This window comes from Hippocampus zosterae, chromosome 5 (assembly GCF_025434085.1).
Source record: "Hippocampus zosterae strain Florida chromosome 5, ASM2543408v3, whole genome shotgun sequence".
Classification (NCBI taxonomy): Eukaryota; Metazoa; Chordata; class Actinopteri; order Syngnathiformes; family Syngnathidae; genus Hippocampus; species Hippocampus zosterae.
The window spans coordinates 12581532-12608771 of NC_067455.1; the positions used below are offsets into that span (position 1 = coordinate 12581532).

At 40.6% G+C, this 27240-nt stretch overlaps 6 protein-coding genes across 20 annotated transcripts in view; 3 read left to right on the forward strand and 3 right to left on the reverse strand.

Moving 5' to 3' along the window:
- The first annotated feature begins 745 nt into the window (after positions 1 to 745).
- LOC127600761 (chymotrypsin-like protease CTRL-1) lies at positions 746 to 3343 on the forward strand. Its single transcript, XM_052065551.1, has 7 exons — positions 746 to 885; positions 1049 to 1152; positions 1250 to 1329; positions 2249 to 2330; positions 2423 to 2603; positions 2681 to 2811; positions 3029 to 3343. The coding sequence occupies exons 1-7, from the start codon at positions 840 to 842 to the stop codon at positions 3188 to 3190; spliced, it is 786 nt and encodes a 261-aa protein (XP_051921511.1). The 5' UTR covers positions 746 to 839; the 3' UTR covers positions 3191 to 3343.
- A 174-nt stretch (positions 3344 to 3517) lies between these two features.
- Positions 3518 to 7860, reverse strand: lin37 (lin-37 DREAM MuvB core complex component). The gene is made up of 9 exons (XM_052065556.1): positions 7498 to 7860; positions 7018 to 7093; positions 6891 to 6941; positions 6723 to 6752; positions 6557 to 6642; positions 6231 to 6394; positions 6013 to 6144; positions 5222 to 5295; positions 3518 to 4465 (listed from the first exon to the last, which is right to left on the reverse strand). Exons 1-9 carry the CDS (start codon positions 7529 to 7531, stop codon positions 4378 to 4380), a joined length of 735 nt encoding a protein of 244 aa, XP_051921516.1. The 5' UTR covers positions 7532 to 7860; the 3' UTR covers positions 3518 to 4377.
- A 100-nt stretch (positions 7861 to 7960) lies between these two features.
- proser3 (proline and serine rich 3) lies at positions 7961 to 13611 on the forward strand. Of its 10 annotated transcripts, none has more exons than XM_052065460.1 (13): positions 7961 to 8079; positions 8618 to 8729; positions 8828 to 9066; positions 9153 to 9304; positions 9386 to 9480; positions 9981 to 10066; positions 10150 to 10283; positions 10385 to 10611; positions 10853 to 11529; positions 11614 to 11779; positions 12950 to 13100; positions 13265 to 13346; positions 13457 to 13611. In XM_052065460.1, exons 1-13 carry the CDS (start codon positions 8039 to 8041, stop codon positions 13512 to 13514), a joined length of 2220 nt encoding a protein of 739 aa, XP_051921420.1. In that variant the 5' UTR covers positions 7961 to 8038; the 3' UTR covers positions 13515 to 13611. The 10 variants fall into 10 exon arrangements, with proteins under 10 accessions (XP_051921420.1, XP_051921425.1, XP_051921427.1 ...); XM_052065465.1 differs by having other exon boundaries at positions 7973 to 8079; positions 8637 to 8729; XM_052065467.1 differs by having other exon boundaries at positions 7976 to 8554; positions 8637 to 8729; positions 8811 to 9066.
- hspb6 (heat shock protein, alpha-crystallin-related, b6) lies at positions 13544 to 15455 on the reverse strand. The gene is given in 5 exon segments (XM_052065563.1): positions 13544 to 13898; positions 13997 to 14119; positions 15079 to 15242; positions 15324 to 15393; positions 15396 to 15455. Coding segments are annotated over 5 exon segments (567 nt in total). The 5' UTR covers positions 15441 to 15455; the 3' UTR covers positions 13544 to 13733.
- Positions 15456 to 17767: 2312 nt separating this feature from the next.
- psenen (presenilin enhancer, gamma-secretase subunit) lies at positions 17768 to 20222 on the reverse strand. 2 transcript variants are annotated; one of them, XM_052065570.1, is made up of 4 exons: positions 20145 to 20222; positions 19725 to 19808; positions 18309 to 18413; positions 17768 to 18016 (listed from the first exon to the last, which is right to left on the reverse strand). In XM_052065570.1, exons 2-4 carry the CDS (start codon positions 19783 to 19785, stop codon positions 17877 to 17879), a joined length of 306 nt encoding a protein of 101 aa, XP_051921530.1. In that variant the 5' UTR covers positions 19786 to 19808; positions 20145 to 20222; the 3' UTR covers positions 17768 to 17876. The 2 variants fall into 2 exon arrangements, with proteins under 2 accessions (XP_051921530.1, XP_051921529.1); XM_052065569.1 differs by having other exon boundaries at positions 20068 to 20207.
- A 1570-nt stretch (positions 20223 to 21792) lies between these two features.
- The window catches only part of kmt2bb (lysine (K)-specific methyltransferase 2Bb), a 29467-nt gene continuing 24019 nt past the window's right edge, over positions 21793 to 27240 (forward strand). For 2 of the 5 annotated variants that reach the window (XM_052065409.1, XM_052065410.1), the window contains exons 1-3: positions 21793 to 22172; positions 23424 to 23502; positions 23651 to 27130. In XM_052065409.1, coding sequence (XP_051921369.1) covers positions 21843 to 22172; positions 23424 to 23502; positions 23651 to 27130 — 3889 coding nt within the window. In that variant the 5' untranslated portion in view covers positions 21793 to 21842. The remainder of the gene's footprint in view (positions 22173 to 23423; positions 23503 to 23650; positions 27131 to 27240) is intronic. The other 3 variants (XM_052065413.1, XM_052065412.1, XM_052065414.1) reach the window with 3 other exon arrangements.

Genomic DNA, 27240 nt, shown 5'->3' on the forward strand with positions numbered 1-27240 from the left:
AAGAATCTACTTGGTTAAATCTATTGGATAATTTGGCATGGAACGACATTGGCGGTCTAAACAATTCTGTACTGTAAGTCACATGCACGTGTTCGTACAGTCTTGCAAATGTATATCCTAAGAGGATAGAAAAGGATTATTTCTTAGTCTATTTGGTGTGTAAAATCGAATTTGGAATTATTTTGTGGAGGTTATTTTGTACCATGTACTTATTAGTATCTATATACTTATATTAGGATTATAATTTTAAATGCACATATTACCACACATTCACTGGTGATGTCATCACGCATACTTGCGATACCATCTAATGAGATCGAATCAAAAAATAACACATATGACACAATTTACACATATGAGCAATTTTGATCCAACCACCGTACAGGGATCTTGATAGAATATGCAAGTGTACATATTATCGCGACTCGTGAGTGCAAAATGTTTTGTTCTTTTTTTTAAAAAAAATGATTGGCTACAGCCATGTAGGGGGAAAAAGCCATGATTGGCTACAGACCAGTCCAGGATGTAGTTTCCCATTTCCCCAAAGTCAATTGCTATAGTCTCCACTCCCATTTGAACCCGAAATAGGAAAAGCGGGAGAGAAAATGGACAGAGAGATGGGTGGATTTCTTTGGTGCTTATGTGAAAACCAATCAAAAGTCCAAGAATTTGTTGACAGTTTTGATTCCATTCCAAGTATTTATCTGCAGTTGTTCCATTCCCAGACCTATCGCACCTGAACACGTGGAGCTCATGGTCAGCATAGGACAGGCTCTTATAAAAGCAAGTGTCCCACATGTCAGAAGCTCACGCACGTGATTCACAGCCCAGACAAAGCCATGTTGTTGTTCATCACTTGTTTTGCACTTGTTGCCTCTGCACTGGGTGAGTCACACATTCACTCAATTACAGGGCACTTTGCAGAGGTCATGAAACTAAAAAAGTTTGACAGTGCCCATTTGTCAAACCCACACTTTTGGCTGTGTCTTTCAGACATGTTGAAATGTTGTGGTATACTGTATGTGTTAATATTGTGATCTGGTCTCAGGATGTGGGAGGCCTTCAATCACTCCCCAAGTCAGCGGCTTCAACAAGATTGTAAATGGAGAGAATGCTGTGCCTGGGTCCTGGCCGTGGCAGGTCTCACTTCAGGTATGCTCACCAACCTTATCTCCACCCCATGCCATTGTACACACAACTATTGTCAAAAATATGAAAGATTTTAATGTACACAATCTGTATTTCCTAGGATGGCAGGGGATTCCACTTCTGCGGCGGATCTCTGATTAACCAGCAATGGGTCGTTACCGCAGCTCATTGCCGTGTGTCGTAAGTACCTCCCCATTGGTTGTTTCATACACGCGGTTGATGCCAAGGTGTCGTCCGTTGTTATGTTCATTTGTAAATAGAAGTATTTCCACATTGTAGAAAGTGTTGAGTATCATTATCTTCATTTTAAATCAGTACTGATGTTTTTAAAATTGTCGCTGTTGGGCAGTCAAAATTAATATTTTTCACAAATTGATACAAATAGTGTATCTTCGCGTTGTTATTTTTACCCAATATTAAGCAATTTAAGATGATGAAAAAAAAAACCAGTGGCGCTCTTGAACACTAAAAATCATCTTGCAAAGCTTCACCTATTTCTTCATTCTGAGGAGGCCATGATGCGAAATTGTGACTATAATGAGTAAACATAGTAAGGTTGGACACATTTAGGTTGGCTTGTTTTGTTAAAATTGATCTCTGTAATGCTTCACTTTCAGAAAGGACTGTGAGCCATGCCTGAGTTAGCTTAATACACCCCCGCCCCGCAAAAAAAAAAAAAACACACACATTTATTTGGCTCATTGTTGTATTTATTGCTTTGCTCATGGATGTCAGATCTTTGACAAAGTGTTTGGGAACATGACGTAACACGGGCATCTGCTCTTGTGAAGTATTGAAATGCGTTTTGCATGTTCGAGGCTCAGCATGAGCATTTGATGGCAACAGGCGCAGAGAGGTAACTGTCATACATTTCAACGCATTAACTTTCAAATTTTCCACTAACTATAATAAACAAATGTATTACAAAGAAAAACTCAATTTTATTACTTTTAGTATTTTATTACAACTGATTTTTACTCATCTTGATTTAATTTTACTCTTATCTGCTTATGTAGTGCCCATTTGTTTCACACATATTTTCAGCGAAAAAAGATCATTTGGCTCCTAATCACCCCCCATAACTCTTTTACTTTTATAGTCCCAGAAGCCACCGCGTGATCCTGGGTGAGCACGATCGTCAATCCAACCAAGAGCAACTTCAAGTCAAGACCATCAGCAGGGTAAGTAGTGTCAACATATGCAATTGTGCATTAACAGGAGTACAAATATGTCCTTGTGTTGCAAAGATGCTCACGTTGATGTTTCCGTACAGGCCATCTCGCATCCCTACTACAACTCACAGAACTTCAACAACGACATCACCCTTCTGAAGCTGTCCTCTCCAGTTCAGATAACCAGGACCGTGGCTCCTGTGTGCCTGGCCAGCTCCAGCACCAGCATCCCCACCGGAACCAGATGTGTCACCACTGGATGGGGCAGGACCGGACAAACTTGTTAGTGACAAACGCACGTCAAATATTGTTGGCGCAATGGAAGATTTAAAGGAGGTTTTGATGCTTTGTGTTCACAGCAAGCCCCCGTTACCTGCAGCAGACCTCCTTGCCTATGCTCAGCCCGACTCAGTGCAAGCAGTACTGGGGTTACAACAGAATCACTGATGCTATGATCTGTGCTGGTGCTTCCGGAGTCTCGTCCTGTCAGGTAAGATTACATTCTCCCACTTCTCCTCCCGAGTACAGATTTCCGACATGGCTGGACAATCTTTGTTTGGAATGCATTACTCAGTACACAATTAAGGGAACAGTGAAGACAACAAAAGTGAAAAACCTATTTCCTGGTTTCACACTCTTAAGGTGTGCAAGGCTGAAATCTGATTGGACAAAGACATCTAACATTCATTTTTCCTTGTGTTTCTTAGGGTGATTCTGGTGGCCCCCTGGTGTGCAACAACGGTGGAGCTTGGAACCTTGTGGGTATCGTGTCCTGGGGCACTTCCAACTGCAACGTGCGCACCCCAGCAGTGTACGCCCGTGTGTCCTACCTGCGCAGCTGGATTGACAGAACCATTGCCTCCAATTAAACAAACCATTCCTGAAAACTGATGCCTATATGCGCCCATCCACTTGTCATCTCGGTTGTCATTTGTGATCATTGACATTTCGATATGACTGCAATGTTAGCAACCACTTCCTTTCCATCTAATCTGTGCGTAAAATAAAGATTTAAAGTTTCACATGGGTTTTGCATTTCTGTCTGGCTAATTATTTGAGGATGACACACAAAGCTCATGTATGCACTATATTTTTACTTAGGTGTTTTTAATTCATTGCACCTGACATATGGAGGAACTGTTAACACTGCACGCTATCCTGATTTAACTTATTTATGCAGAGATATTTATCATGCATTAAGACAAAGATCTTTTTTTCCCAAAGGGCCTGATTGCTGGTCAGTGATGCGATACACTCACTGCCAGTTTCTAACCCCGACTTAAAGAAGAAAAAAAAGGCTAGGTTTTGTCATAAAAGATGTGGCCCAACACTTCTTAACTGCACAACTACCCAAGAGAGGAAAACAAATACTGTATTTAAAAAAATAAAAAATACCCAAAACATGCAAATAACTCACTGCAAAGCAAGACTGTTGCCAGGAAACATTTTGCAGCGTCACATGCACTACCTTTTTTAATGAACCAAAAACAACATAGTATGACTGCAAAAAAGAACCACATTTGCTCTGGCAAGCTTTATAAACAAAGGGGAGTTGATAAAGTATCTTGAAAGGCTCTTGGGTCCATTCATTGACTGCGCACGAGCAATTCAGTGGCAGAGGCTCTCCATGTTTCGCTTTTTCAGCCACAGATGTAATGAATGCTACTGCTGCGTGATTGTACATTAGTAAAACCTCACTCATTGGAGCCTTATGGAGGCTTTGAGCTCAGCTCAAGAATCACAAACGACAAATGTCAAAGTATGGTGGTGCCAATGGGATACACATAATGCAGAAATTGCAAGGTATGTATGTATATGATATACAAATAAATACTAATTATGAGTGAAGGCTTAGTGATTTCTGTCCATTTAAGTGTATCTGCTCAGGTAATTTTGTTCCTCTAAAAAAAAAAAAAGGGGGGGGGGGTTTCGTCACAAATAATGCTTCTAATCTTAATCTTAAAAATCTTGCACTGCATATCAAATATAAGCATGGAATTGGTGCTGCTATTCCAATACTTTTGAAGGGGAGTACATGAGAACTTTCAGTGTTCAATTAGTGATCATAGAAGTCCTTCATCTCCTTAAGGATTTTGATGCTATCACTGTAGCGCAACTGGTTCTTGTTTGAACATTCCTTCCATCTGGGGAAAAAAGGGAAAATAAGTGCCAATTATTCATTTTCGCATTTAATGCACGTTGTACTCGGCAGTACATGTAAACATAAACAAAGTTTCGGTATAGGTTTGGGATACTTGCCATCGTGGACATGGATGTTTTTTTACAAAGTGTTTATTTGAAGTCGGCGTCTTCAGCCTCTTTCAAAATGGTAACCTGGGATTTACTCACTGTCATCTGGCTAGATCGCAGCTATATTGTAGGAAACTGGTTTATGGCGAATAGCCACCGTTGCTAATGCATTTTTAAGTTTTGAGCACACTCACACAAAGACAACATCACCCCACAGCCTACCTTGGTCCACATATCAAACACACAGACAATTCTTCAAAACATGCAGTATTTTCTACACTTTTCCCATTTAGTTAATGTGTGTTTTAATAAGTTTAAATATGTTAAACGCATGGGGGATTGAAAACCTATCCTCAAAAGGTTTTTCATATGATCTGATATCATGGATTTTCATCTATACTAGGTGGTGTATCTGGAAAATATCACCCGTAATTAACAGGGGGTGTTCACTGTATAGATGATTCTAAGAGGGGCATCTACTTTTTGCAAATTTACTATATTTGGAGCAGGTCTTGGTCCCCAAACCCCGTGAAAAGCTCGGGCTGACTGAAGACAAAAATCTTCAAGTTAATTTAATACCTGGTCAAGACTTTTTTTACATCACTCCGCACATTTCATATGAACAGATTCTAATAACATGAGTCACGTACTTTTGTCTGATCTTTTTCCATCGCTCCATGTGGTCACCGAGGTAGGAACCCGACACAGGCACAGAATCTGTTAACTGAACAGGAAGATAACATTCATGTAATATTAATATTTAAGTGCATTAGCTAGCACAACACGGGCACCGTTTAAGTTTGTCTCTTGAAAATCGCAGTAGCCCAAACACGCCTTACCCCAAATGTAATTTGTTGCAAGGTGTGCACTTGTTGCATGCTGAAGCACAATACAGTCCATGCATGCCGGCATTTGTTTCCATGTGATCATGACTTGTTATCATACTTTCATATAACACTCAGGGCTGCTATGTTTGTAAGTTTAGAATGACCAAAAAATTGGTGCTAACCTTCATTATCATGTCAGGAGATTTTCACATTCGTCAATGTAAGCATTAAAGTAGTGGACGTTCCTTGTTTAATTATTTCTGTTTTGGTATCAGTTTTACAGTACGCTTCAACTGAGTAACTGACAAACAGCTTGACGCACACATTTTGCCTCTTTTTGGAGAATTGTTCACTCTCTGTCAAACGTCACAGCTATTTTGTGTAAATAAATAAATAAATCCTGCAAAGACAACCTGTGTTTTAAGACGTTGTACCACGATGCATCATGGGACCTGCAATGTGACTCTTTTAAAAACCATACTCAAATACTGCATCTTGTAGCGCTAACAGAAATACAGTTGCACCTCATTTTTTTCCTTGACTGGATGGATGGAATGATATTACATTGCAATACACCGATGTGTCTAACAGAGTAACAAGAATATGTCATGAACCTTGGTGACTGTGGGTTTTTCAGTTGGTGGGATCCTGAGGTTGATGGGTTCACCAGAAGGGCTGATGGGAGATGCGGTTGGAGCAGGTAGTCTATATACAATTTGCTCTTTGCCATTGATCATGTCTGTGACCTGCACATGGAAAATGAATTGAGTTTTTTTCAGTATCTTAGCTTAAGGATGATTTTAAGTTAAGTTGTTTCATAAGTGGCCCTTACCTCTTCCTCTAGCATGACTTGTGGAGATCTTGGGGATCCTTCAATGGGCTCTCGGACGGACGGGTTATTTCGCATCCATGCGCGGCAAATAGGATACAAGGGGGTGCTAGCATTAAACTGAGCCAGATCCACACTTCGGTCAAACAACTTTATAATGTAAGCATCTGGAAAACAGATAGAGTGAAGTCAATTCAAGATACAAAAAAAAACAACAACAACAACACAGCAACCACAATACATTCCAACAGGACACTGAAGAGACATGTTCCTTTGAGATTTCTTTTCCTTGAAAGGGGTAAAAACAAAGATATAAATATCTATTTTACTTTGTCTGTGAGTATTGCTCTCTGTTATGCTTTCATCCAGCTCTTTGCGCTTTTTGCGACGATGCTGTGGGAATCTTGTAGATGGCCTGGAAATTAAAATAAGAATATAAGTCATATTATTTTTTTGCATGCAAAGTTTTTAATGAAAATAAATATATATATTTACCGTTTTCCAGCAGACAATGGGGACAAATCCCTATGAATGAGAGAGAATTATGATGACAAAGATGACATCTACATTTTGATAAATGTACATTGAAGCATTACAATAACATTCACTCTCACCACACTGCTATGCTTAATGTATAATTAATTCAATAATCCTTGGACTTACTTGCTCATCGAGTCAAGTGACATTTTTCCAGCCTCACTCTCGTTTTGTTCCCTGCTCAAAGTGCAGTTATATGAATTATGACGATCAGATGACTATCAGTCCATTTCAAATGGAGTCAAATACTAACCTTTCGTTTTCACTTTTCTCCACCAGTCCCTTTAAAATAGAATCCAATCTGTTGCGTGCTGCGGCCCCCTCCACATCTTAAGAGACAGCATTTTATTTATTTGGTGTAAATACTGATATACACTTGTATTAAGGATTATTCACGTGAGTCGCTTTATTACCATGAGTGGGAACATAACGCTCCAAAAATTGCTTTCGGCTATAACTCACGCCGAGACAGTTCACACAACACACACTCCCTTATTGAGCCAGCGTTGAAGCATAAATGTTGCTTTACTTTTTTTTAAATCTGAAACGTTTTATCTTTACTGATGTCACAACAGCCAATGAACAGGACTGCCCCGAATGCTCAACACTTATGAGTTGCATAATATTACTGTACATACATACAAAAAGGAGTATGATAAAAAGAGATGACTTAATCTGTGCCTTCCCATAGTAAAGGTAATAAAGTGTAGCATGAAAAAACACAACAGTTTACCTGGTCTTTCGACTTTGACCTTGACGTGATGCATTGTATCCTTATGGTAGTGCCGGCCTTAAAATTGAGTAATCGAGCTAGTAAGTGGTCCTCTTTCAAATCGGGGACTGCTTATGTTTTGAAACGGCTAGCAAGTCTTGAATTAGCTTGAATCACCAACCGTGGTTCGCCACGCCATAATATTACCGCAGAAACAAATACAGCTAAAATTCTTCGCCGATTCCGTAAATTACGCTCACGTGTAAATTAAATGACTGCTTAGAAGGTGAACGCGCAACGTCCATAACAGAAGATAATATTATTATTATAGCTTTAGCCTCCGAAAAGACTTTCCACTTCCGCGCGCTGTCCTTTTCCTATTTATCGATTGGTGTTTTGGAATCCATAATGCTCACGACGATTGGTCAATTATTATGTCGCTAATAGCAAGCCCCACGTCTATTGGTTGATAGTCTCGACGTCAACAACGACCGGTAGTATTCTTTCGCTTGGCAGTTTTTGACGGTAACGGCGGTACCATTGTAGGCTGAGGTTAGACCTAATGGATACAATTCTTTTGAAAGGGGTACACGGAGCAGATGAGTATGTTTGCCTACCAAGACTTTATAGTCTGAAAACGTTTGAATCCATTGAACTTCTGTTTCGTATATATCTTTAGTGCGTAAATTGGCTGCTGAAGTAACTACAAAACCATTGTAATTTGGGATCAGCACGCGCGAACTTTTTAAATAACACCAATCTACTCTTAAACATCCTTTGCTGTGCACACTTGTTTGGCAACCTATTCTGGTTCTATTTGACAGCATCAGCTTTCATGAAATCCAGGTAAGCTCACGCAAGACCAGATACTGTATGTCCAAAGCTTATTGTTCTGGGGCGTAGTAGGGTTAGTGCCTTGCTCAAAGGTTCCTTGACGGTAATCGGGAAGCAAAATAGCATCGCTCCAACAAGTACTGTCGTTTCCATTTCACATTTGTTCACAATGAGACTCAAACCAAGAACTTTGGGCTTTGGAACTGGAGGTTTGCAGTTTGAATCTCACTACGGACAAATGAATGTAAATTGAGTTTCCTCTGTATGATTATAATGAATATTAGTAATATTATATTTTCAATTTTAGAAATTCTGCAACAATAAAGCAAAATGCATCCGAGCCAGCAGCTTTTCTAATGGGGAAGTCATCGTTCAGCCAGTCTCGCACCAAGGACTTGCCAAACAAAAGGAACAAACAGGTATATCTGACATAAGATACGCATTATATGGATATAAGTGGTGTGAAACCACGTGTTTGTTTGCATTTTAAAAACATACAGTATTTTGCTCTTTGTAGAGTTTGATTCCTGTCCGTTCACACCAGCAAGACCATCGAACATTGCACACACATGACAAAAATGAGAATCACTGGTCTGACAAACACGGATCATCTTTCTTTACACATTCTGGACCTTGCATTGACCGGGTTTCTTCTCCTACCTCATCTGACATGGAAGGACCTTCAATATCCTCAAGAGTTCCAAAATGTACTGTTTCCTCTCAACTAGAAGCTCAACGGGAGTCAGTAGTGACAAAGTATGATTGAGATTTACAAGACAACTGAAATCATGATGATTTAGTCTGAAAAATTCCTTCATGAACCGGGTACATTGCTCTCACAGGTACATTGATCGTTTTCGCTATGGACAACCGCTGAGTCGAGAGGAGCGGCAGTTGATGTCGTCTGAATTTGAACAGGAGCGGGTACCTTTGTGGTGGATGTCTTCGTCATCCTTACGTCGTAATTTTACGCCAACAAAGATCTCACACAAAGGTACAAAATTTTGGATCAAATGATCATCTTCCTTAAATGTGAAAATATCTCCTTTTTGTGTTTTTATGTCTGATCCGAAAGATGACCAAAGCCAAGCAATCTCCAGTCCAGCAGACCGCCCACTTGATGACTTTAATTCTTCACCATGCAGAGGAGACTACAATATGAATGCATATGTATGTTCACTGGGAATGAGCAAGAATATAGCATTTTCTTGCAATAAAACCTTCATCTATGATATAAATAGAGGTTTTATGGCCTCTCTGATAATAATATGTTGGAATATGACTGAAAGGTTAGTCAGTTCATGCTCTTCATTTTAAAATGTGAAAGCTACTATATATTATACAGATTCATTAAACGGATAAGAAAATACTTTTCGGTAGGTCACTTCCTACCTAATTTCTGCGTTTACAATACATTTGATTAAATCTTGGGATGGTGAAGTTTTTTGTTAGTTGCAAGCTATTACCATGCATTATAAAAAACAAAATCGGGCCATATTTCACCCAGTGAGCCTGTACAGTTTATGACATGAGTTTTACTTTTTGAATTGGACTATTGAAATAAATTGACCAAACAGACCAGTTTTTCTTTGCCAAATGCAATCATAAGCATTGTAATGTATACAAAAATGACTTTCTTCCCACCCAATGTTTTTTCTTTTTTAACTCAGTTTCCATCTGACAGTTCCGAGAGTGAGTTGGAGGACACAGAGATACTCCACCTTCAAGAAAGGGCCAGTAGACTTCTGCAGAGAGGGTTTGCAAAGCTGCTAGTTCCTATCAGTTATATTGCATCAATTCATTCCTGAACTTGGATCATCTTATTGTCATTTTTAACAGTGACAGTATTCTCAGCAGTGGATCAATTCCTGTCAGTTCAGAGGGCGTGGGATGCTCAAATCGCTCTTCTCCAGTCGATATAAACAAGACAATACAAAGACCTGTGATTAACACTTCAATAAAATCTACAGCGAGTAAGACACGCGTCGTATCGGTCATTTTGTCACATTCTCTTCATTTAGTGTGTTCTTCAAGTGTTAACTCCTCCCTGTTATGTATATTGTGGTCTTTGCAGCAATGGCCACATTGGACTCCGCTTCAGCTGTGCCCCACCAAAGATACGTTGTCACCTCATTACCGGCGCCCCCTGAGGACATCCTTTCACAGTGGCGTTTGAGAAGAAAGATGGAGCAAGCCAGTGAACAATGTCAGTCCTGGCAAAACTCCAGACTTTGTACCCCCACATTGAGAGGTCCGGGCCCCAGTCTCCACTTTTCCACACTTAATCTACACCCTTACAAGGTAGGCGTCATAGTTACACCATTCCTTATATGCCGTACACCGATGGCGTAGTTCATTCTGTATTCTGCACAATCATATCGTAATCAATCGTAGTTATTAACTACTCCAACAAATAGTGCCTGACATCTGCCTGTTTAAACCAGAAGGTTGTGTCAGTTGACAGCAGCTCTTATGCTAGATTTACTGGATATGTATATCAATGTATTTAATGTCACTTTGCGTTTGCTTATATCATCCATAGCAGCAGTCAAGTATTCAGTACCCTGAAGACTCACAAGGAGCTTTTCCAGTTCCCAAAGAAGCCCCTGGACATAACCCCTCAACCTCTGCCCCCCTTGCCAGTGCTGCCTCTGATATACAAGTCTCCCAACCACACTCTCTTGAGCATGTTCCTGCGCACATGCATCACCTTTGTGATATTCTTCCCTGTCCCACACAGTCACCTCATGCTAACACGTTCTATGGAAATCCACACAAACCGGAAGAGACCTTAAATAAAGAAGCTAAAGTCTCTGGAAACTTAAAGCACAGTTACACAGATGAGCCTCCTCACAGACACATTCCAACACCACCTCCTGCTCCTTCTCAACATCCAGATGTGGGTTGTCCTTTTAGACCTACAGATGGAGGGAATGATTCTGTGCCTCGAGAAGGCAGCAGTCCATCAAGACCTTCAGAAGGAGGCCGTCCCTCCAGACTTACCGAAATCAAAGTCGGCGATCCTTCAAAACCTAAGGAAGATGACAGTCCTTCTAGACACATGGACGAAGGGAGTCAGTCTCGACCTGTCGATGGAAATCATCCGGACAACCCCAGAATGACAAATAAGACGTCTAAAACTGAAAAAGCCCAAGCAAAGCAAGTGGGTGAAAGTGAGAAGAGAGAGAGGATTATCAGAAAGCAAAAGAAATTGACAAGGTACAATACAAAGACGTGTACCGGTGTCATGATTTGCGTTTACACTTCATATTGAATGCTTCACGTGATATGCAATTTCTGCAGGTGTATTGGATGTTGTGAGCATGCTGACGTGACTTGCGCTACAAGTTCTGCAGATCAGAAGCTTACAAAAAAGATCAAGAAACGGGTAGATCCACAGCAGCAGAAGAGATGCAAAGATACAGGCAGTCATGCGCCGCCATCGCCACTACGTCATACCTTAGGACAGGTCAGCATGTACACAACTTCACCACTTGTATCCAAGTTATTGTCATAATCTTCATTGCACATCTTGATGTAAATTATGTCCCATTACGAGGGGAGTTCGCAGCTTTCAAACTGCTAACAAGATTTGATTTAGCCTTCCTCTCCTTCCTGCCCCCTTGCATCTCCGACCGAAGCCGTGCCCCTCGTTGACGTGAATGTGCATGAGATGAGCACATTTGTAAACAAGCCAGTCTTAGTTAGCCACTACTGTTACATTGCTAGCATGAATTATTCATGTTGGAGTGTTGCCATACACTTAGTGTTTGTCACCAGTTTGCAGTTTTACTTTTTGGAATGTACAATGGAAACCTAGGATGCTGAGTGTTCCTGCGCAGCTGCCGCGTGTGCCCACAAATAACTGACAACACGCCTTCTGTCTCTACAGTCGATGATAGGCTGTTCTTGTCAAAATTAGAGGCATAAAACAGGGACAGAGAGGGATGATTTTTTTTAATTAATGTAATAATATTCCACTGTCAGGAAATATGGGCAGTTTTAATACATGACAGTGTTTTGTTTTCAGATTACCACACCAACATTGATTGATATTAGGGATGGACATTTGACAAATGTTCCTAGATCAACAATCAGTCAACTAACGTTTAATGAATTGAAAATACAGTATTCATTATTAATTTTCCCGAATAAAATGCATCCATCTGACTAATTCCTGTTGAGAAATTTGACAATGCCAACATGAACAGTAAGTATGGTCCAGTAAATAAATATAAATATATACTAAACGATTGCAGACACACTTATGTGCTACACTAGCCTGACTAAACAGACTCTCCTTTACATTAGTGTGTAAAGTAGCAAGAGTTTTCCATTTTCCATGCCAGTGTCACATTGATTGAAGAGTTATGCCATGATGGAGGCCTGCGTGGATGTTGGCCTGAACTGACACATTGCATAGACTAGAGCAGACTGAAATAACAGCATGTAAGCACATGTAAACAAATGGACACATTTAACAGCGCTGAAATTATAATCATTTTGTTTGAGATCATTATAAATGACAGTACCATATCAAGTAGTGTCAAATACAAATAGCCCTATCAGATGGATTTGAAAGGAAATCATAGTGTTGTGTATGGATTAACCAGGAGGATTTTGTAATTGAATCTGGCAGGTTGTTTCAGAGGTCCTATTCCCACCAGAGAATTCTTCTCCACAAGATGCAGCTGTCCCATCGCCTCCTGCTCCTCCACAATCCTCACTTTCTTCTTGCAATGCAAACACCTCACTGGAGGTCATGTTCCAGCTGCTGCAAGAGGCTGAAGGTAAGCCAAGGGGGCAACACACTACATTGCAACACATGTATGGCTGTCCCACCCCCCTCCGCATTCTGAAACATCCACTTAATTTTGTAACATGAGTGGTATATCGTGGGAACAACAAAAAAAATACTCTTTGAATCCCCGTAATCATGATTCATTGTTGTCAGATTCAGATGAGAAAGAATTTGAAGACGACCCTTTACTCCGAGTCCTTCGCACGCAAAGAAAATGTGTTAAGGAGCAAATCAGGTAACATCTCAGTTAGATATATTTGCTCAACTGAAAATTTAATAGCCTAAATTGAGATCTCATGTTGTTTCTGTCATATTTTGAGATCATATCTGTTCTATTCCTTCCAGTGAAGTGGACTTAATGTTGCACAATTTCCTGGATAAACAAGAAGATACCCCAACCTGATGCAGTAAATCATGACAATTTTTAAAATGTGATTTTTGTATGTCATTTATTGGCATTTATGGAAGAAATACAATACAATAAAAAGTTCATCATCACACATATTCACACCAATATTTACAAAGTGAGCATTCTTAAAATATTATGGAAGGTTGATGTGCAATGGAGTTATTTACAAATCTCAGAGACTGGGCCATATCAGAATCCAACAAATGTGGGCTTTTATGAGAATGGCTGAGACCTGGACGTCTCTGTTTGCAGCATGGGTGCAGATATGATAAGGACACCGTCTGGGGAAACTGCTGATTCCAGAGCCATGGTGTCTACTCCCTTTGGAATTCGATAGCGCCGGTTAAACTGCCGTGTTGTCATCCCAGGACTATCTTTCTAAAAGAACATGGTAAGGCGGAATAACGTGTTCAGTGACTTGATGCCTTAGTCATCATTTAAAATACTGCAATATACCATGCACTGACTACACCAACCTTTTCTTCTTGGTGCCTCCCTTGTACCTCTACAAAATCTCCTACCACCTTGACCAGGAGATCCTTGGGGTTGAAAAGTTTGACATCCACTTGAACTTTAAATCCACTATCATCACAAATTGCCTGTCAACATAAAATAATTGGCAAGATTAAATGAAAGATAAATTCAGCATGACGTCTCTGATCCACTGGTGAAAGGACGCTTTGATCCTCTCCTCTTTCATCTATAACTGCTTCAGACAACAAAGTGGATGCAGAAAAGTGGTGAAGATTGCACGACTGTCTGTCCTATGTGTTGTGTTGTGTTATTTTTGTTATTTTGACTTCAAAATGGCGCCGCGAGAGTGGCTGCCTTTCCAGCAGCTCCTATATTTTGTTGTTCTACTTCTTCCTTTCATAACTTTGCTGCTGTGAATTGGGAATTTCTCCATTGCGAGACTAATAAAGGTTTTCTTATCTTAAATCATGAACAAAAAAGTGAATCCTGAAAGAAATTTCATCTGTGCTATATGTTGCACATAGAGCATATTTGACAAGAAAGTTGACTTGACTTAGTGACACTAAAACAGCTCCAATTTTAAATTCATTATGGAGCACGAACATGTATATGTTTGTTATTTATACTCTTGTAAATATGAGACAAAGGTTTACTCTCCACTTGCTTTTAGGCTGCATATAGTGGCCCACTTTAACCTCCTAGGACCCCGAACTCTTGCATGACTGTACTGTACACGTACATTCAGCGAATGAGTTAAAATTGTGAAATCCTTTGCATAGCAATATCTAGAATAGAAACAGTAGAAGTCACTTCACCGTGCTTCCCTAAATTAGAACCTCAATTAAATTGTCATATTATTTGACAAAGAAAACAAAGAATTATTTCTTTACTTGATGAAACATCCTTATAAGTGGACGCCAGGCCCTTATAGTCCAAAATTTAACCTTTTATAATCTTCAAAGCCAACGATGTCATGTCCACACACGTGGACACACAGGTCCCAGGAGGGCTCACGCATAATTAAATAATTCATTTATCTTGTCCAACTATGTTAAACCCATATTAAGTAAATAAACAGATTCACCTCTGCAGCCGTGGTACTATCAATCTCTGGCATTAGCAGTTGGGGTGTCCAGCTATATTGTCCGTAAGTCTCATGGAGACGAGGAAAAAGCGTGGGTAAAACCTTCTCCCATTGGATGCCACCAACGGGGAGTGTGGACGGTTGGATAAAATCCATTGTCAGATCTGAGGAAAAAAAATTGAAAAACTTAGGAGTTATGGCAGCAAAATATCAGAGCACAAGTTGTCTGATGGGTCACAACCTACCTTTCTCTTCAGTGGAGTGTAGTTGAGTATCAAGTGTTCCTTATGCCGAGTGTGATTTTGAGTGGCTGCGTGACTCCGGGCTGCTGAGCATAGCCGTGTTATATACTGGAGTTGCATAAGGAGTTGGGAATTTATAAGGGACACCTTGCTTCTGTTATGTTCTGAGCATGTGTACCCTTGGGATCCTGTTCGTGCAGCAGGACAGTTTGTTTTGGGACTGAGGCAGCTGTCATAGGCTTATTACTGAATGAATGGGATCATTGCGTGTCAAAATTGTATCCAACCATTTGTTCGGAGTGGGGGTTAATTGTAGGGTTGTCATCAACTAACTGTTATCGCTTAGTCATCACACTGAACATGCACTAAATGTCGGTTTTCAAGATGGCTATGTCTAAAAATAAGTTCAAAAGCTTTGGTGGTGGTTGACTGCCTTGGCCAATAAGCCAGAGAGGCAGCAACAGACGGCAGGGGTGCTTCAAACACATGCCACTGCACGTGAGCTGCCAGTAAGTTTGCCCATCAATTAAGTCCAAACATTTTTCAATGATTAGCAAACAATCCCGCTTTATTATTGTAGCTTAAAAATGGTTTGAGGAGTTTAAAAGTACTTATGAGGTTGACATTTTGGACCACTTATCATTGGTAACGGATGTCCCAACATGTTGATGGATGGAGAACACGCACACGCACTATATTTCACAATATGATTATTCTTCTTCAAATCTATTCATTTACAGTAACTAACAGTTGTGAATACTTGGAAGTTAATGTCAGGTCCAATGCTCCCGAAGTAAAACACTGTAATTTCACCAACATACCTTTTTTGGTTTGGCTTTATTGTAGAACAATTTACAGATGGAATGTCAGGTGGTCCTCTGCACAACATGGTTAGTTGATGTTTGTGGATTGTCAGCTATGTATATGTGAAGCAGCTGTTCACTCCTCAAGGAGCTCATGCGTCATTGTTTTTTCTTCATAACTATGGATACCTTATTTTTTACACTTGTATGACAGTAAATCTCAGATGTCTGTAAAGTTCGGTTTTCTGGTGGTACTTGGACTCCGCAAGTGGTTGATTCAATTACTGATCAATGAAAGGACATCTTTGAAACATGAACACATCGGACTAGGGTCACAAAAGCAGCCAAAGAAAAGACATCCATAGAAGGACCTAATTCATTCCCCTTTAAATATCAACCATATCTCTTTCCTTTGAAAAGTACAGAATGTTCTGATATACATAGTTGTCACATCGGAGTGATATTGTATCCCGCGATTTGGAACCCGTCACCAAAGTTTTGACTTCACTGTCTAAATATGGCACTGAATATGTTCTGACTCATAAAGGATAATAGGGAAGTGAGGGCACATTTTGAGAGGCTTAAAAGTATTGGGTTCCACAACAGGCGCCAATAATTGCCCAGACTTTAGGCGACCTCTACTGCACTTCAGATTACGTGTGTCCACAACATACCTCACAGATGAGTCAAAGAACATGCCTGTGTTCGTTCATACAGTATCATTGTACTGCATCACTTGATGATGACTGTTTCAAGCAGGAATGTAAAACACATAGGAATTGATCAGTTTTTATTTGCCATTCAAGCAAGTGCAAAACAGTGCTCATCCACAAACGAAAGGTAAAGGTTAACATGGTTTTATCATTTACAAGTTTTACATTTAGGTCTAGCACTGTAGTTCTTAAGCTTGCTGGAGGTTTTGAGCCCTGCAACTTTGGTACACACATTCCAAACCATTTGTAATTGGAAAAAATTGAAACTGAAATCACTTGTCAACCTCTCTCCTACTGGATGCGCTGTCTGGCGTCACAACACCTTACAGAGGCATTGAACCGTAACGGCAAACGGCCACCTTGAGCAACACGGGTTCCATCCTTGTGCGCACACAACACATACACAATGAATGGTTTTGTCGATGGCGCGCTATGTCCTGCCAGGTTCAGTCACTGTGAAAATGCCTACACTTCCTCAATGTGAATGGTCCACAGGGCAGACTATAAGAATGCAACCTTTCCCATATTGGGGAGGTGCTAAAGTAGCAGTATACGGTAGGAAGTACCGGTACATAGGAAGGCTTTTCCTGCTGGTTTAGATGAGAAGTTGACTGCACAATATGTACCTGTTATTGTTGCAAAATAAAGCCCTGGCTTTGCTCGTTTTAAGGAGGAAGAGCTAAGCAGCAAAAAAGAAAAAAAATGGAATGTGTGTATCGCATACGAATGGTTTGGTGGGAAATTTGCTGTTATTTGTAAAAGTCAAAGCCTGTCTCTCTCCTATCTGAGCCACTTTTTGACATCACCGCTCTCAAGTTTTTTTCCAAGCGGCGTTATTGTTGCAAGAAACGACATCCGTTGGTCCCATGACCTCAGCGCACACACCTCAAGTGAACCCAGGTTAAGAACCAATGGTCTAGCACAAACTAAGACATTAAATGGGAACATTCCAGTCCATGATTTATTTTAAACAAATACAAACATACATATGAACTTACTTAGTGAACACATTTAGCCAGAGAATACAAAACAAAATGGGGTTAAGGAATTCCTAGTGGAATTGTGAAGGAGATGTAGTCCCCCACCTCCCCCCACTGGGCCCTGTAGTGCTGGTAAATGGTGATCCAAGTGGTGAGTACTGCAACCCATAACAGCAACCCCAGTGCTGAGCGCTTGACATCTACACGGATGTCAAAACAAACACACAAGAATGCCATTGTCAGTTGACATGATATAAAACAACAACATAAAAATGCTGTCAAACGTTTCTGCTTGTACCAGTAACCCTCAACTGCTTTATTGAACTTCTAGCAGGAGCGCAATTCTGTGGCAAAGGGCTTTTTCATCAAGGTTCATCATGTTTGTTGTGTTGTCATGTCATTCTTACTTTTTATCATTTCATTTGTCCATGTAGTAAATTCTGTGTCGATGTTTAAAACATCAGGTAAAAGATTACCGATTGGCACACTCACATGTTTTGATCTGCAGTTGTTCAGTGTAGGCTGGTTTTACAAAAGCTTCTCGGAAAAACCAAACAACGTTGACAAGCCAAAGGAATGGCAGAAAAGCAAATCCACCTGAAGGAAACAGAAAGTATTAACAATACAAAATGCATTTGAACTGAGTTTGGGCGGTCACTCTAACACCTGAAGAACATAATTCACTACAATGACACTTTGTACAGTTTGGGGGGCCGTAAATAACTAAACTGACACCCAGCCATTTGGAGTGTGCTGCACTTGACCAAGGAACCCCTCCCTCTCCTCATCTACAAGTATTTGGTTTTTGGCCCATTTAGTTGTGCAATCACTTCATTATACACACTGCATTGTTTACTTTATCATGATATATATATATATATATATATATATATATATATATATATATTTAAGAACATGTGAGGGGCTCAAGCGCATAAACCAGGAGTGTCTTGAAAGATGTATTTTGACAGGATTCAGACATTGCCCCAAATCCAAATCTGGAATTGTGAAGAGGAGCGTGTTGACAAGTTTGTTTAATATGCATAAGAATGTTATACATTTGCATCCTGCAAAAAGACGGCTATATTCAATGGTTAACAGTGTTTCAAACATGAACGGTGGCTCGGCCTGGACAAGCAGTTATTGTGACGGACTCTCCTTACAGAGGGGGAAGCTCCTAGGACCAAATTTAGGACCCTATCAAATGGTACAAACAGGTAAATATTGCCTGTCTCCCCCCCCCCCACCCCCCATCCAAGCATGTCATGTTTATTTTTAAAAACGTTCTGTCGTGTCAAAGTAACATTCACTACTGAGGCAGGTCAAGAAAGACAAAGAACAAACTCATGGGTCATCAGTGAGAAGGAGTCATCCTGCATCATGACAGTGCCCCACAGAACAGCCCAAACGGTGCGGACCATCAACGAGCTGAGCTGGGAACGGTTCCCTCATCCCCCCTACAGCCGAGACCTGTTTGGTCCCTTAAAAGCGTTCACGAGAGGCACAAAGTTTGAAAGTGACAATGAAGTCAAAAGTGTTGCGAGCAACTTGCTGAGACATCAGTCCAAATATTTTTACGCAGAGGAAAAATATGGAAGCTTGTGCACAGATGGGAAAAGTGTGTGACAGTGCTGGGAGTCCACATTGAAAAAAAAAGTACGCTTCTATTTGTGTTATAAGTCCTTATACCGAAAAATTCACCTTATTTATTGAATGACCCTCATACTTATGGATAGCACCGCCAATTCTCTAATCTTACATGATAGATTCTTCTATCGAGACAGGATTGTAACGTAACAATTCAACTTTATCCCTCATAACAAAAGCATATCTGGATCTTCTTTGCTGTGTTGTCGTGACCTCAACACAGTGACTTTGAATTTCAATGTAAATATGATTTGCTCTCACCAAGATAATATTTTCTGCAAAGTCCAAGTTTCTCCTCATTCGGCAGTCTTTCCAGATTCATGATTGGTGAGTGGGGGTTCTCCTCTGACAGCGGGATAAAATAAAAAAAGAGACCATATTGCAAAAGTTAGAAAGCGACGTGGTTGTGAAAGGAGTTTAAGTGCATTACGTCAATGGCGAACTTAGTCATGACAAACGTATGGATAATTACATGTAGCTACAAGCTAGCTTCCAATAACTTCGTCCACAACCCAGTCCCTTGACCGCTTATGTCAATTTAACACAAAGTCAACCAATAATCGTTTACTCGCTATGTTTCCTTATACGGTTAAGAGCAATGTACCTATCGATTTTTCGGAGAAAAGCAGGTAGTGATGAAAAAATCAAATAAAGGCAACAAACTCAGTTACTTCCGCGTACCTTCTTCTTCCCTCCCGTCTCTTTGTGACTTTTCCTCTGCTTTCTTCTTTCGTTCTTTGCCTGCGCCCTGCAACCGAAAGTACAACAGCGCTACCTAGTAGTGTACAGGCGTATCACAGAGCAATTACAGACAACAGAGCCTCCCTTTGCGGTGTTGTGTATAGTATTTTTGGTTGTTGTTTTAACCCTGGAGAACCCAAGAACCCTTTTCTTCTTTGGAAAATTGTGAATTTTACATTAAATGACAGCTATATGTTCACTGAACACCAAAAGATATGTTTTTTCAAATATTTAATGCTTTAATCCTAATTTAGGATTCGGGCCCAATTTGACCCTTTGGGATTTAAGGGTAGCATTTGAGGAGCAGAATTTATAGGGGCAAACCCCTATATATATCTATAGGGTTTGGCTATATATATTAAGAACGTAAACAAAGGAGCACAGAAGAGTACAATGAATGGATTAAGGTAGTTTATTTAGATTTTTTTTAAACTAAAGCAATTGCACACTCCATATTTTGAAGACCAATCGATTATTGAACTTTCTTTTAACCCAATTTGTTGGCACTTTGTTGCATTTATCTCTTGTCTAGTATTCAGTATTCTCTTGACGTTTTATTTTTTATTTGATTTAATAATTGTGCATTTTAAGTTATTTTTTATATATCGAGGTGATTTAATTTATTTTTTCATTACTGGGCAGTTAAAAAAAACAAAACTAATATGCCAAGATGCATAGTTTTATGCGTTTAAAATGTTACTTTTAGTTATAGGCGTAGATCAGGGCCTTCATCGCTGGCTACATAGTCCTTATGTTGTTGTTTTTTTTTTAATGCCTCAGATGGCCGTGATAACTCAATGTACAATCACCTCCTGACAAGAGGCTCCTATTATGACACATACATATTATATTATATATATTATACCTATTATGACATTCATACATACAGGACACAATTATCCTCACATTTTAGTGTTATTCCATTTATCTATTTTTTAACAATTAAATGTTCAGTTAAATATTGTTTAAATTGTGAATGTACGTTAGGATAGGATTCGGTAAAGAAATGTAATGTCGAGTAAAGGTTTACATTTTGGTAGATATTTTCTTTGATTTTTATATGTTTATGGATAAAATGATGTGGTGGAGCTGATTTGCCTCCTGGCTTGAGTTTGACAACATTGCCTTGATAATTAATATTCACCATCCCTCTAATTGATTTATCACTTTGAACGTTGTGCTCTATAAATCAACACCAGTCAGATCTTGTTCAGGGAATTTTCTTTGTTTTTAATTTATTACACTGATTGCACACAAGGGGAAAATCAACAGGGAATTATCAATATTCTTCGCATAAATAAATAGCTTCAAACGCTAGTCTTTTGGGGGCTACATGGAGTCGTGGCCCGGCGCCTAACTAAGTCAACTCCTAAAAATAACAAATGTAAAATGTATTTGAATCGTTTTGTTTTTTTTTTGCTCCACACAGATCCTTCCAAAGAACGCAATTTTCGCTTGGCATTGCAGTTTGCACCAATCGCCACCAGGTGTCTACAAAGCGTAACATCGCCTGTAATGTTTGAGGAAAAACTCAATTTCCCATAGAGCACTGCGCCAACCCCCTCCCATCTCGCGCCTTCCCTCTTGTCTCTAGTCGCTCGAGTCTGCTAGCCATCGGTGTGTGTTGTTGTCGAAGCAATGATGGCGGCAGCGGGATGCGGATCAGCAACCGCGGCTGCCGGAGGAGGCCAAGGTGGAACCGCTACGGCCAGAGGTCGTTTCCCCGGTCGGCCTTGGTCGTCCCGTAGTCGTTTGCGCTCCGAGAAGCGCTGGCAACTCGGGCGCTCGGGCTTAGAAGCTGATGATGTGACTTGCGGAGGGCCAAGGCCCGCCAACCTGGTTGTATCGTTAAACGAAGACCAGTCTCACTTGCGCTTACTTGGAATAGAGGCAAGCCACAAGACCCTTGGCCAGGCTGGGTACAGCTCTAGTGGGAGTGAAGAGGTGAGGTCCCAAACCGACTCAGGAGTTAGTATCCTTATTTTTTCCCACACATTACAATACAGTTAAATGCGCTCATATGAGTGCTGTCTCCAACTGTGTTTCTATTGGTGTCATGGAGAAATGTCAACATCCTGTGCTAGGCTAACTCGTTAGCCCCCCCTTATGCTAACATGATTTGCTAAGCAATGTTAGCGGTGCTTTTCGTGACATTTACGGAGTTGCACTGTAAAATACAGTCTATAAGGGGCAAAATGCGGCAACATTAACTCTTGTGCTGCCTTATCCGTTAGATAGTGTGTAAATGTCGCCCCGCGACACTTTGCTCTTGAATATTTCATGAATGCCAGTGAGTGAATACGCCAATTTGTAAACAGCAAACGCAATTAGCTTTCCAATGGCCCGCTCCTTATCGGGCCAAAGTAGCTGGCAGCTAATCGTAGCGAACACAAAGAACGGGGAAGGCTAACACCCGTGCCCCACACAGCAGCTTGCCGTGCTGCTAGCTGTTCTATTTTATTGACATACTTGTCTTTTAAACAAATTACGCAATAGCGTGTGTAACCGTAGTACCTACCTCGTAATACTATTATGTTATGGACACTCCTAAGGAGAGTTTAATTCAATGTTAATGCGTTGCACAAGGGCTACATGTTAGCAAGTATTGACATGCAGGAACTTTTTATTTTTATGTTTAGAGAGCCTTATACATTCAAAGTAGAATGACAAATGTAATGTTGATGTTCTTACTCACACAGAGCTCTTTCTCAATATGTTTTATTATTGCAGTACTTGGAGGTACTCACCATGCGTTTTTAGTATTGGTACGTCATACGGAGTTGTCACTATTTGGTTAGTTTCGCTGTTAGATGTCACTGAAATTAGATGATATACTGTACTTGGTTCACCTGCAGCCCAAATGATAAAATAATCTTTGGTTGTCATTGTAATAGTTTAATAGTCAGTTGTAGTGAATTTAACAACTGTCATCAAATATTATTTGTACTGTATGTTAAATTACTGTCAATGTTTAATATGGATGAATATGCAACTAGGCCGTACAAGTACAGTCACTCGTCATAATGCCATGTTTTAGTTACATATTGGAATTCAATTAGTAAAATTTTTTTAAGCACCTGCTGTCAAGTCGCGTGCGTGTGTGCGTGTGTGTATGTGTGGGCGTGTGTGTTTGTGTTTAGACCTTAATTTGTTTGAGTTTGCTTCCATTGGAATCACATCAAAGTTTTGCATGTGTTAATTATTGTTTTTCTTCCTAAGGGTGATGACTTCCAAGGTTTTGAAGCTCTCAGAAAAAGCTCTAAAGGAGCACTATGGTCTCGGCAAAACCCTTCCAAAGGTAGAAAATGCTTATTATGAATGTTTTAATTACATATGAACAAGTTAAAATTTAAATTAAATGGCATATACAGACTTGCTGTTTTCCCAAAATGTCTATGTTGTAGTTGCTGTATATTTACAATATATGTGTATATATTTTTTCATAGGTAATGTCAACACAAAATCAAAACGACAAAGTGCGAAGGTAGTGCCTATTATCCCAGCTGATGAAGCATCTATTTGTCCTCCTGACCCTGATAAAGATGATCATTTGGTGGAGGAGAAACACACTGTATCTTCCAAACCTGAGCCTGTTAAAGGTCCCAGAAAACGATCAAAAGTTAAGAACACCGCTGATCAGGAGATGTCCAAATGTGGAGTGTTGTCGCCTGCACCAAGGATTACAATTAAGTTGGTTGCAAAAAAGAAAATCAAAACAATAAAGGAACCTCATGAAAAGTCTGTCAAGAAGATGAAGCTTAAAGGAACAGAGCTGAAGCCCCAAGCTGAGAATATCCAGGCTGAAAACATTTCTAGTGCTCATGTTAAATTAAAACTTGAGCCACCTGAGGAGGTTACACATGATAAAGGAGCTGGGACTTTACCTGCAAGAAGACGTGGACGATCTGCTTCAAAGGGGACGCTTGGCAAGCCTGTTGCCAACATTGTGGCTGATAATAAGAAGTCACAAGTGAGAAAATCAACGAATCAACCTGACAATGTAAAAGAAACTGTTGAGTCAAAGACAATGGTAAAGCAGTCGCCACGTAACCAACAAGCCATTCGGCGTAGCAATAGAGTCACCAGCTCACTGTCACAACCTGTTTTGGATGCTGCTGCTGATCCTGAAAATCCAATAAAAAGTGATACAATTGTTAAAAAGTCAAAATTGACCAGAAAAGCTGAGCCAAAACTGTCTGTGAGGAGGGGCAGACAGAGACAAAGTAAAAGAATAAACAAGGATGTTCCAGTCCCAGAAAACCCAAGTCCATCATCTACTAAAACTGATCCTTTCGCAATGCAACCCACCAATAGGTTGCCGTTGAACATTGAGGGGAGGGTCCCAAGTTTAAAGTTGAGAAAAATGAGGAACCCCAAATATGATGCACAGTCCAGTGGGAAGTCAGCTCGAAAAAAGAAACGGAAAAAATTCATTTGGACTTTATCCTTGGTTAAGTCAGTGAGTAAGATCCAGCCTGCTGAAAACACTGTCAAGCTTACAGAGAGTGTTAGAGAGATTTCTGAAGTGGATCTGTCCACTTTAAATGACAGTGTTCAAAAGAGTTTGATGGGTTTGGAGAAGCCGTTAAAATGCGACAATTTGGCCTCACAGGAGAGCACCACAGCAAGCAGTGAAGAAAAAAACTGCCAAAACAAGGCAGGGGGAACATGCGAGAAAATGTCTTCTTTACAAGTGGAAGTTACGCAGGACGGAAACGAAAGCTCTCTTCAAGAAGCCACTCAAATGGATTGTGGGAAAGTTGTCCCACCTTTTCAAATAAAAAAACTCTCCTCTCCCGGCAAACATAAAAAATCCAAGATGTCATTTTTGGTTCAGCAGGTTAGCCCTGTGCCTGAAAAAAAAGATGATTCTACTAAAGAAGCGGGCAAAGTTCAAGTGGATAAGGCCCTATCTCCGGAGACGGACGTCCTGCCAACCAGGATACTACGAAGGAGAACATTAAGCCTTGATTTGCCTCCCAAAAAGCTGGTCATTTGTAAGCCCGTCATGACTCCGCCGAAGCGACGTTTGAGAACAAGTCCACAGGTAGAAAATGCACCGCAGGTGGGTGTTGAAGTACCTGATCACGTTTTATCAGAAGAGGCCAGCTCACAAGTTCTCCCTGAAAACATACAGGAAACGATTCTAAAATCCTCGCAGGACTCTTGCACAATTTCTGAAAGCTTGGAGAAGGAGTCCGCAGAGATAACTGATGCTCCACTAGCAGTGCCTGTTGAAGTGTTGCCTGTTGAAGTGTCGCCGCAGAAGTCGGAGAATGAGGCTGAGCCACAAATTAATGAGGCCAAACCATTGCCAGTGCCTTCTAAACCCAAGAGACGCGACAATAATAAATTAGGGAAAAAGAGGTCTGTGCAAAGGAAAAAGGCTGTTGTACCTAAAAGTGCGGTCATTCCAGAATTGGTTATTGTTGAACCTGCAAATACAGAGTGCCCACAGAAGGATGAAAAGGCTTTAGAAACAGAAGCAAGTCAGCCCGAGGCGAAAGAGCGTGTGGAGCCTGAGGAAAAGGGGGTCACTGTATCTGTGGAAGAAGAGCCAAAGCAGCCACCAGTTAAAGAGGAAACAGACATTCACTTGATAGATTTTCAGCCGCCCGTGGATTTGGAGAGTCAAGCAAGTAATCCAAACACATTATGCTTAGAGAAGAAATCCCACAAGAAAGGAAAAAAGAGGCGTAAAACTCGAATTGGGCAGCGTCAGAAGCACAAACACAGGAACACCGATGGAAAGTTTGCTCCTCTCAACTCATCAGAAAGACAGGGAACATTTGAAGAGGGCGTTTCCATCCAATCAGAAGGGAATGGTCAAGCCACCTCTGGTCCTAAACTGGTTGGTGTGCATAAAAAGTACAAAAAGAGACCTTCTGCCATCCAGTTAGACCCCAAAAGGCCACAAACAGAGTCTATCCTTTCAACGTTGATTGAAATTGGGCTTGACAAAGAGGGCAGTGATTTGAAAGAGGAAGAAGCCGACTCATTCTTGGATGGGCCACGAGCAGAGGCAGTTGACGTTCCGTCTGGCAAAACAAAGTTTGTCAAAAACATCAAACACTTCATCATGCCTGTTGTAAGTGCTCGATCCTCTCGAGTGATCAAGACCCCACAAAGATTTATGGATGATGTTGGAATGTCCATGTTGCCACGTCGAAACTCCCCCAAGAAAGGTTTGCAACTGGGCTTGCAGATACGCACGGGAAAGAGGCGAGATGAAGGGATGGGACAAACTATTTCACCTGTCCTACCTGTTGACGAGGATGACATATTGCGAGAAGCTCAACTGGACCTGGACCTCTTTTCATCTGATGATCTGGATGATACAGCAGATATCACTGCCAGTCTCTTTTCGGAGTCAAAAAGCATCAAAATGGAAAAGAAGAGCTCATTTGTGAAGGACTCCAGTTTGAAGTGGGATCTGCCTGCAGAGTTGACGGAGGAAATTTTTACACTGGACAAAACTACGGAGGACCAATGCGAGGATCTGTTTGTATCTACCCCAGCAGAAAAACCCAGAGAAGCCTTTTCCGCAGGCCTTCTGGATGCTCAGAAAAAGACCCCGGCCCTAAAGTTTAATAAGCAAGCCGCCCACTTTAAGATTTATCAAAGACTGAACAAGTTGCACAAAGGACTTGCCCAAGGCAAAAGTGCAACAGATGTGGAAAATAGCAAATCTCTTCAGTCGTCTGTAGATTTAGCTGAAGGACTTGATGATGAGGCCATGAGCATTAGCCTGAGGCAGCGTAACACAGACACTGGTATGGAAAAATCCAAGCTCAAGATAGAAGACCTAGGCACTCCAGGTGTTGTGAGAAAAGTTTGCATTAAAGCTTCAAAGTCCAAGTCGCTTGCTGATCGGGACAGTGAAAAAAAGGATCCAGCAGGGAAGAACACCATCCAGCTACACTCAGGTATAAGCACCATTGTTTAACAAGGCTGTTATTTCTAATGAGCTACGGCATTTCTGTTAGGTGACTTCTGAGCATGTATAGTGGTAAAATAGCAATAATATGTTCCTTTG

Excerpts from the sequence above, each read along its gene's own strand:
- proser3 (XM_052065458.1), top strand. The coding sequence starts at position 8,480 with ATGAGACTCAAACCAAGAACTTTGGGCTTTGGAACTGGAGGTTTGCAG. Across the intron at positions 8,730-8,827 it reads CAAACAAAAGGAACAAACAG|AGTTTGATTCCTGTCCGTTC; the intron begins GTATATCTGACA and ends TGCTCTTTGTAG. Across the intron at positions 9,305-9,385 it reads AACAAAGATCTCACACAAAG|ATGACCAAAGCCAAGCAATC; the intron begins GTACAAAATTTT and ends CTGATCCGAAAG.
- LOC127600761 (XM_052065551.1), top strand. The coding sequence starts at position 840 with ATGTTGTTGTTCATCACTTGTTTTGCACTTGTTGCCTCTGCACTGG. Across the intron at positions 2,331-2,422 it reads AAGTCAAGACCATCAGCAGG|GCCATCTCGCATCCCTACTA; the intron begins GTAAGTAGTGTC and ends GTTTCCGTACAG. Across the intron at positions 2,812-3,028 it reads CCGGAGTCTCGTCCTGTCAG|GGTGATTCTGGTGGCCCCCT; the intron begins GTAAGATTACAT and ends TGTGTTTCTTAG.
- psenen (XM_052065570.1), bottom strand. The coding sequence starts at position 19,785 with ATGAATCTGGAAAGACTGCCGAATGAGGAGAAACTTGGACTTTGCAGA. Across the intron at positions 18,414-19,724 it reads TTGCAGAAAATATTATCTTG|GTGGATTTGCTTTTCTGCCA; the intron begins GTGAGAGCAAAT and ends TGTTTCCTTCAG. Across the intron at positions 18,017-18,308 it reads ACAACTGCAGATCAAAACAT|ATGTCAAGCGCTCAGCACTG; the intron begins GTGAGTGTGCCA and ends ACATCCGTGTAG.
- lin37 (XM_052065556.1), bottom strand. The coding sequence starts at position 7,531 with ATGCATCACGTCAAGGTCAAAGTCGAAAGACCAG. Across the intron at positions 5,296-6,012 it reads AAAAACCCACAGTCACCAAG|TTAACAGATTCTGTGCCTGT; the intron begins GTTCATGACATA and ends CTTCCTGTTCAG. Across the intron at positions 4,466-5,221 it reads TGGAAAAAGATCAGACAAAA|ATGGAAGGAATGTTCAAACA; the intron begins GTACGTGACTCA and ends TTTTTTCCCCAG.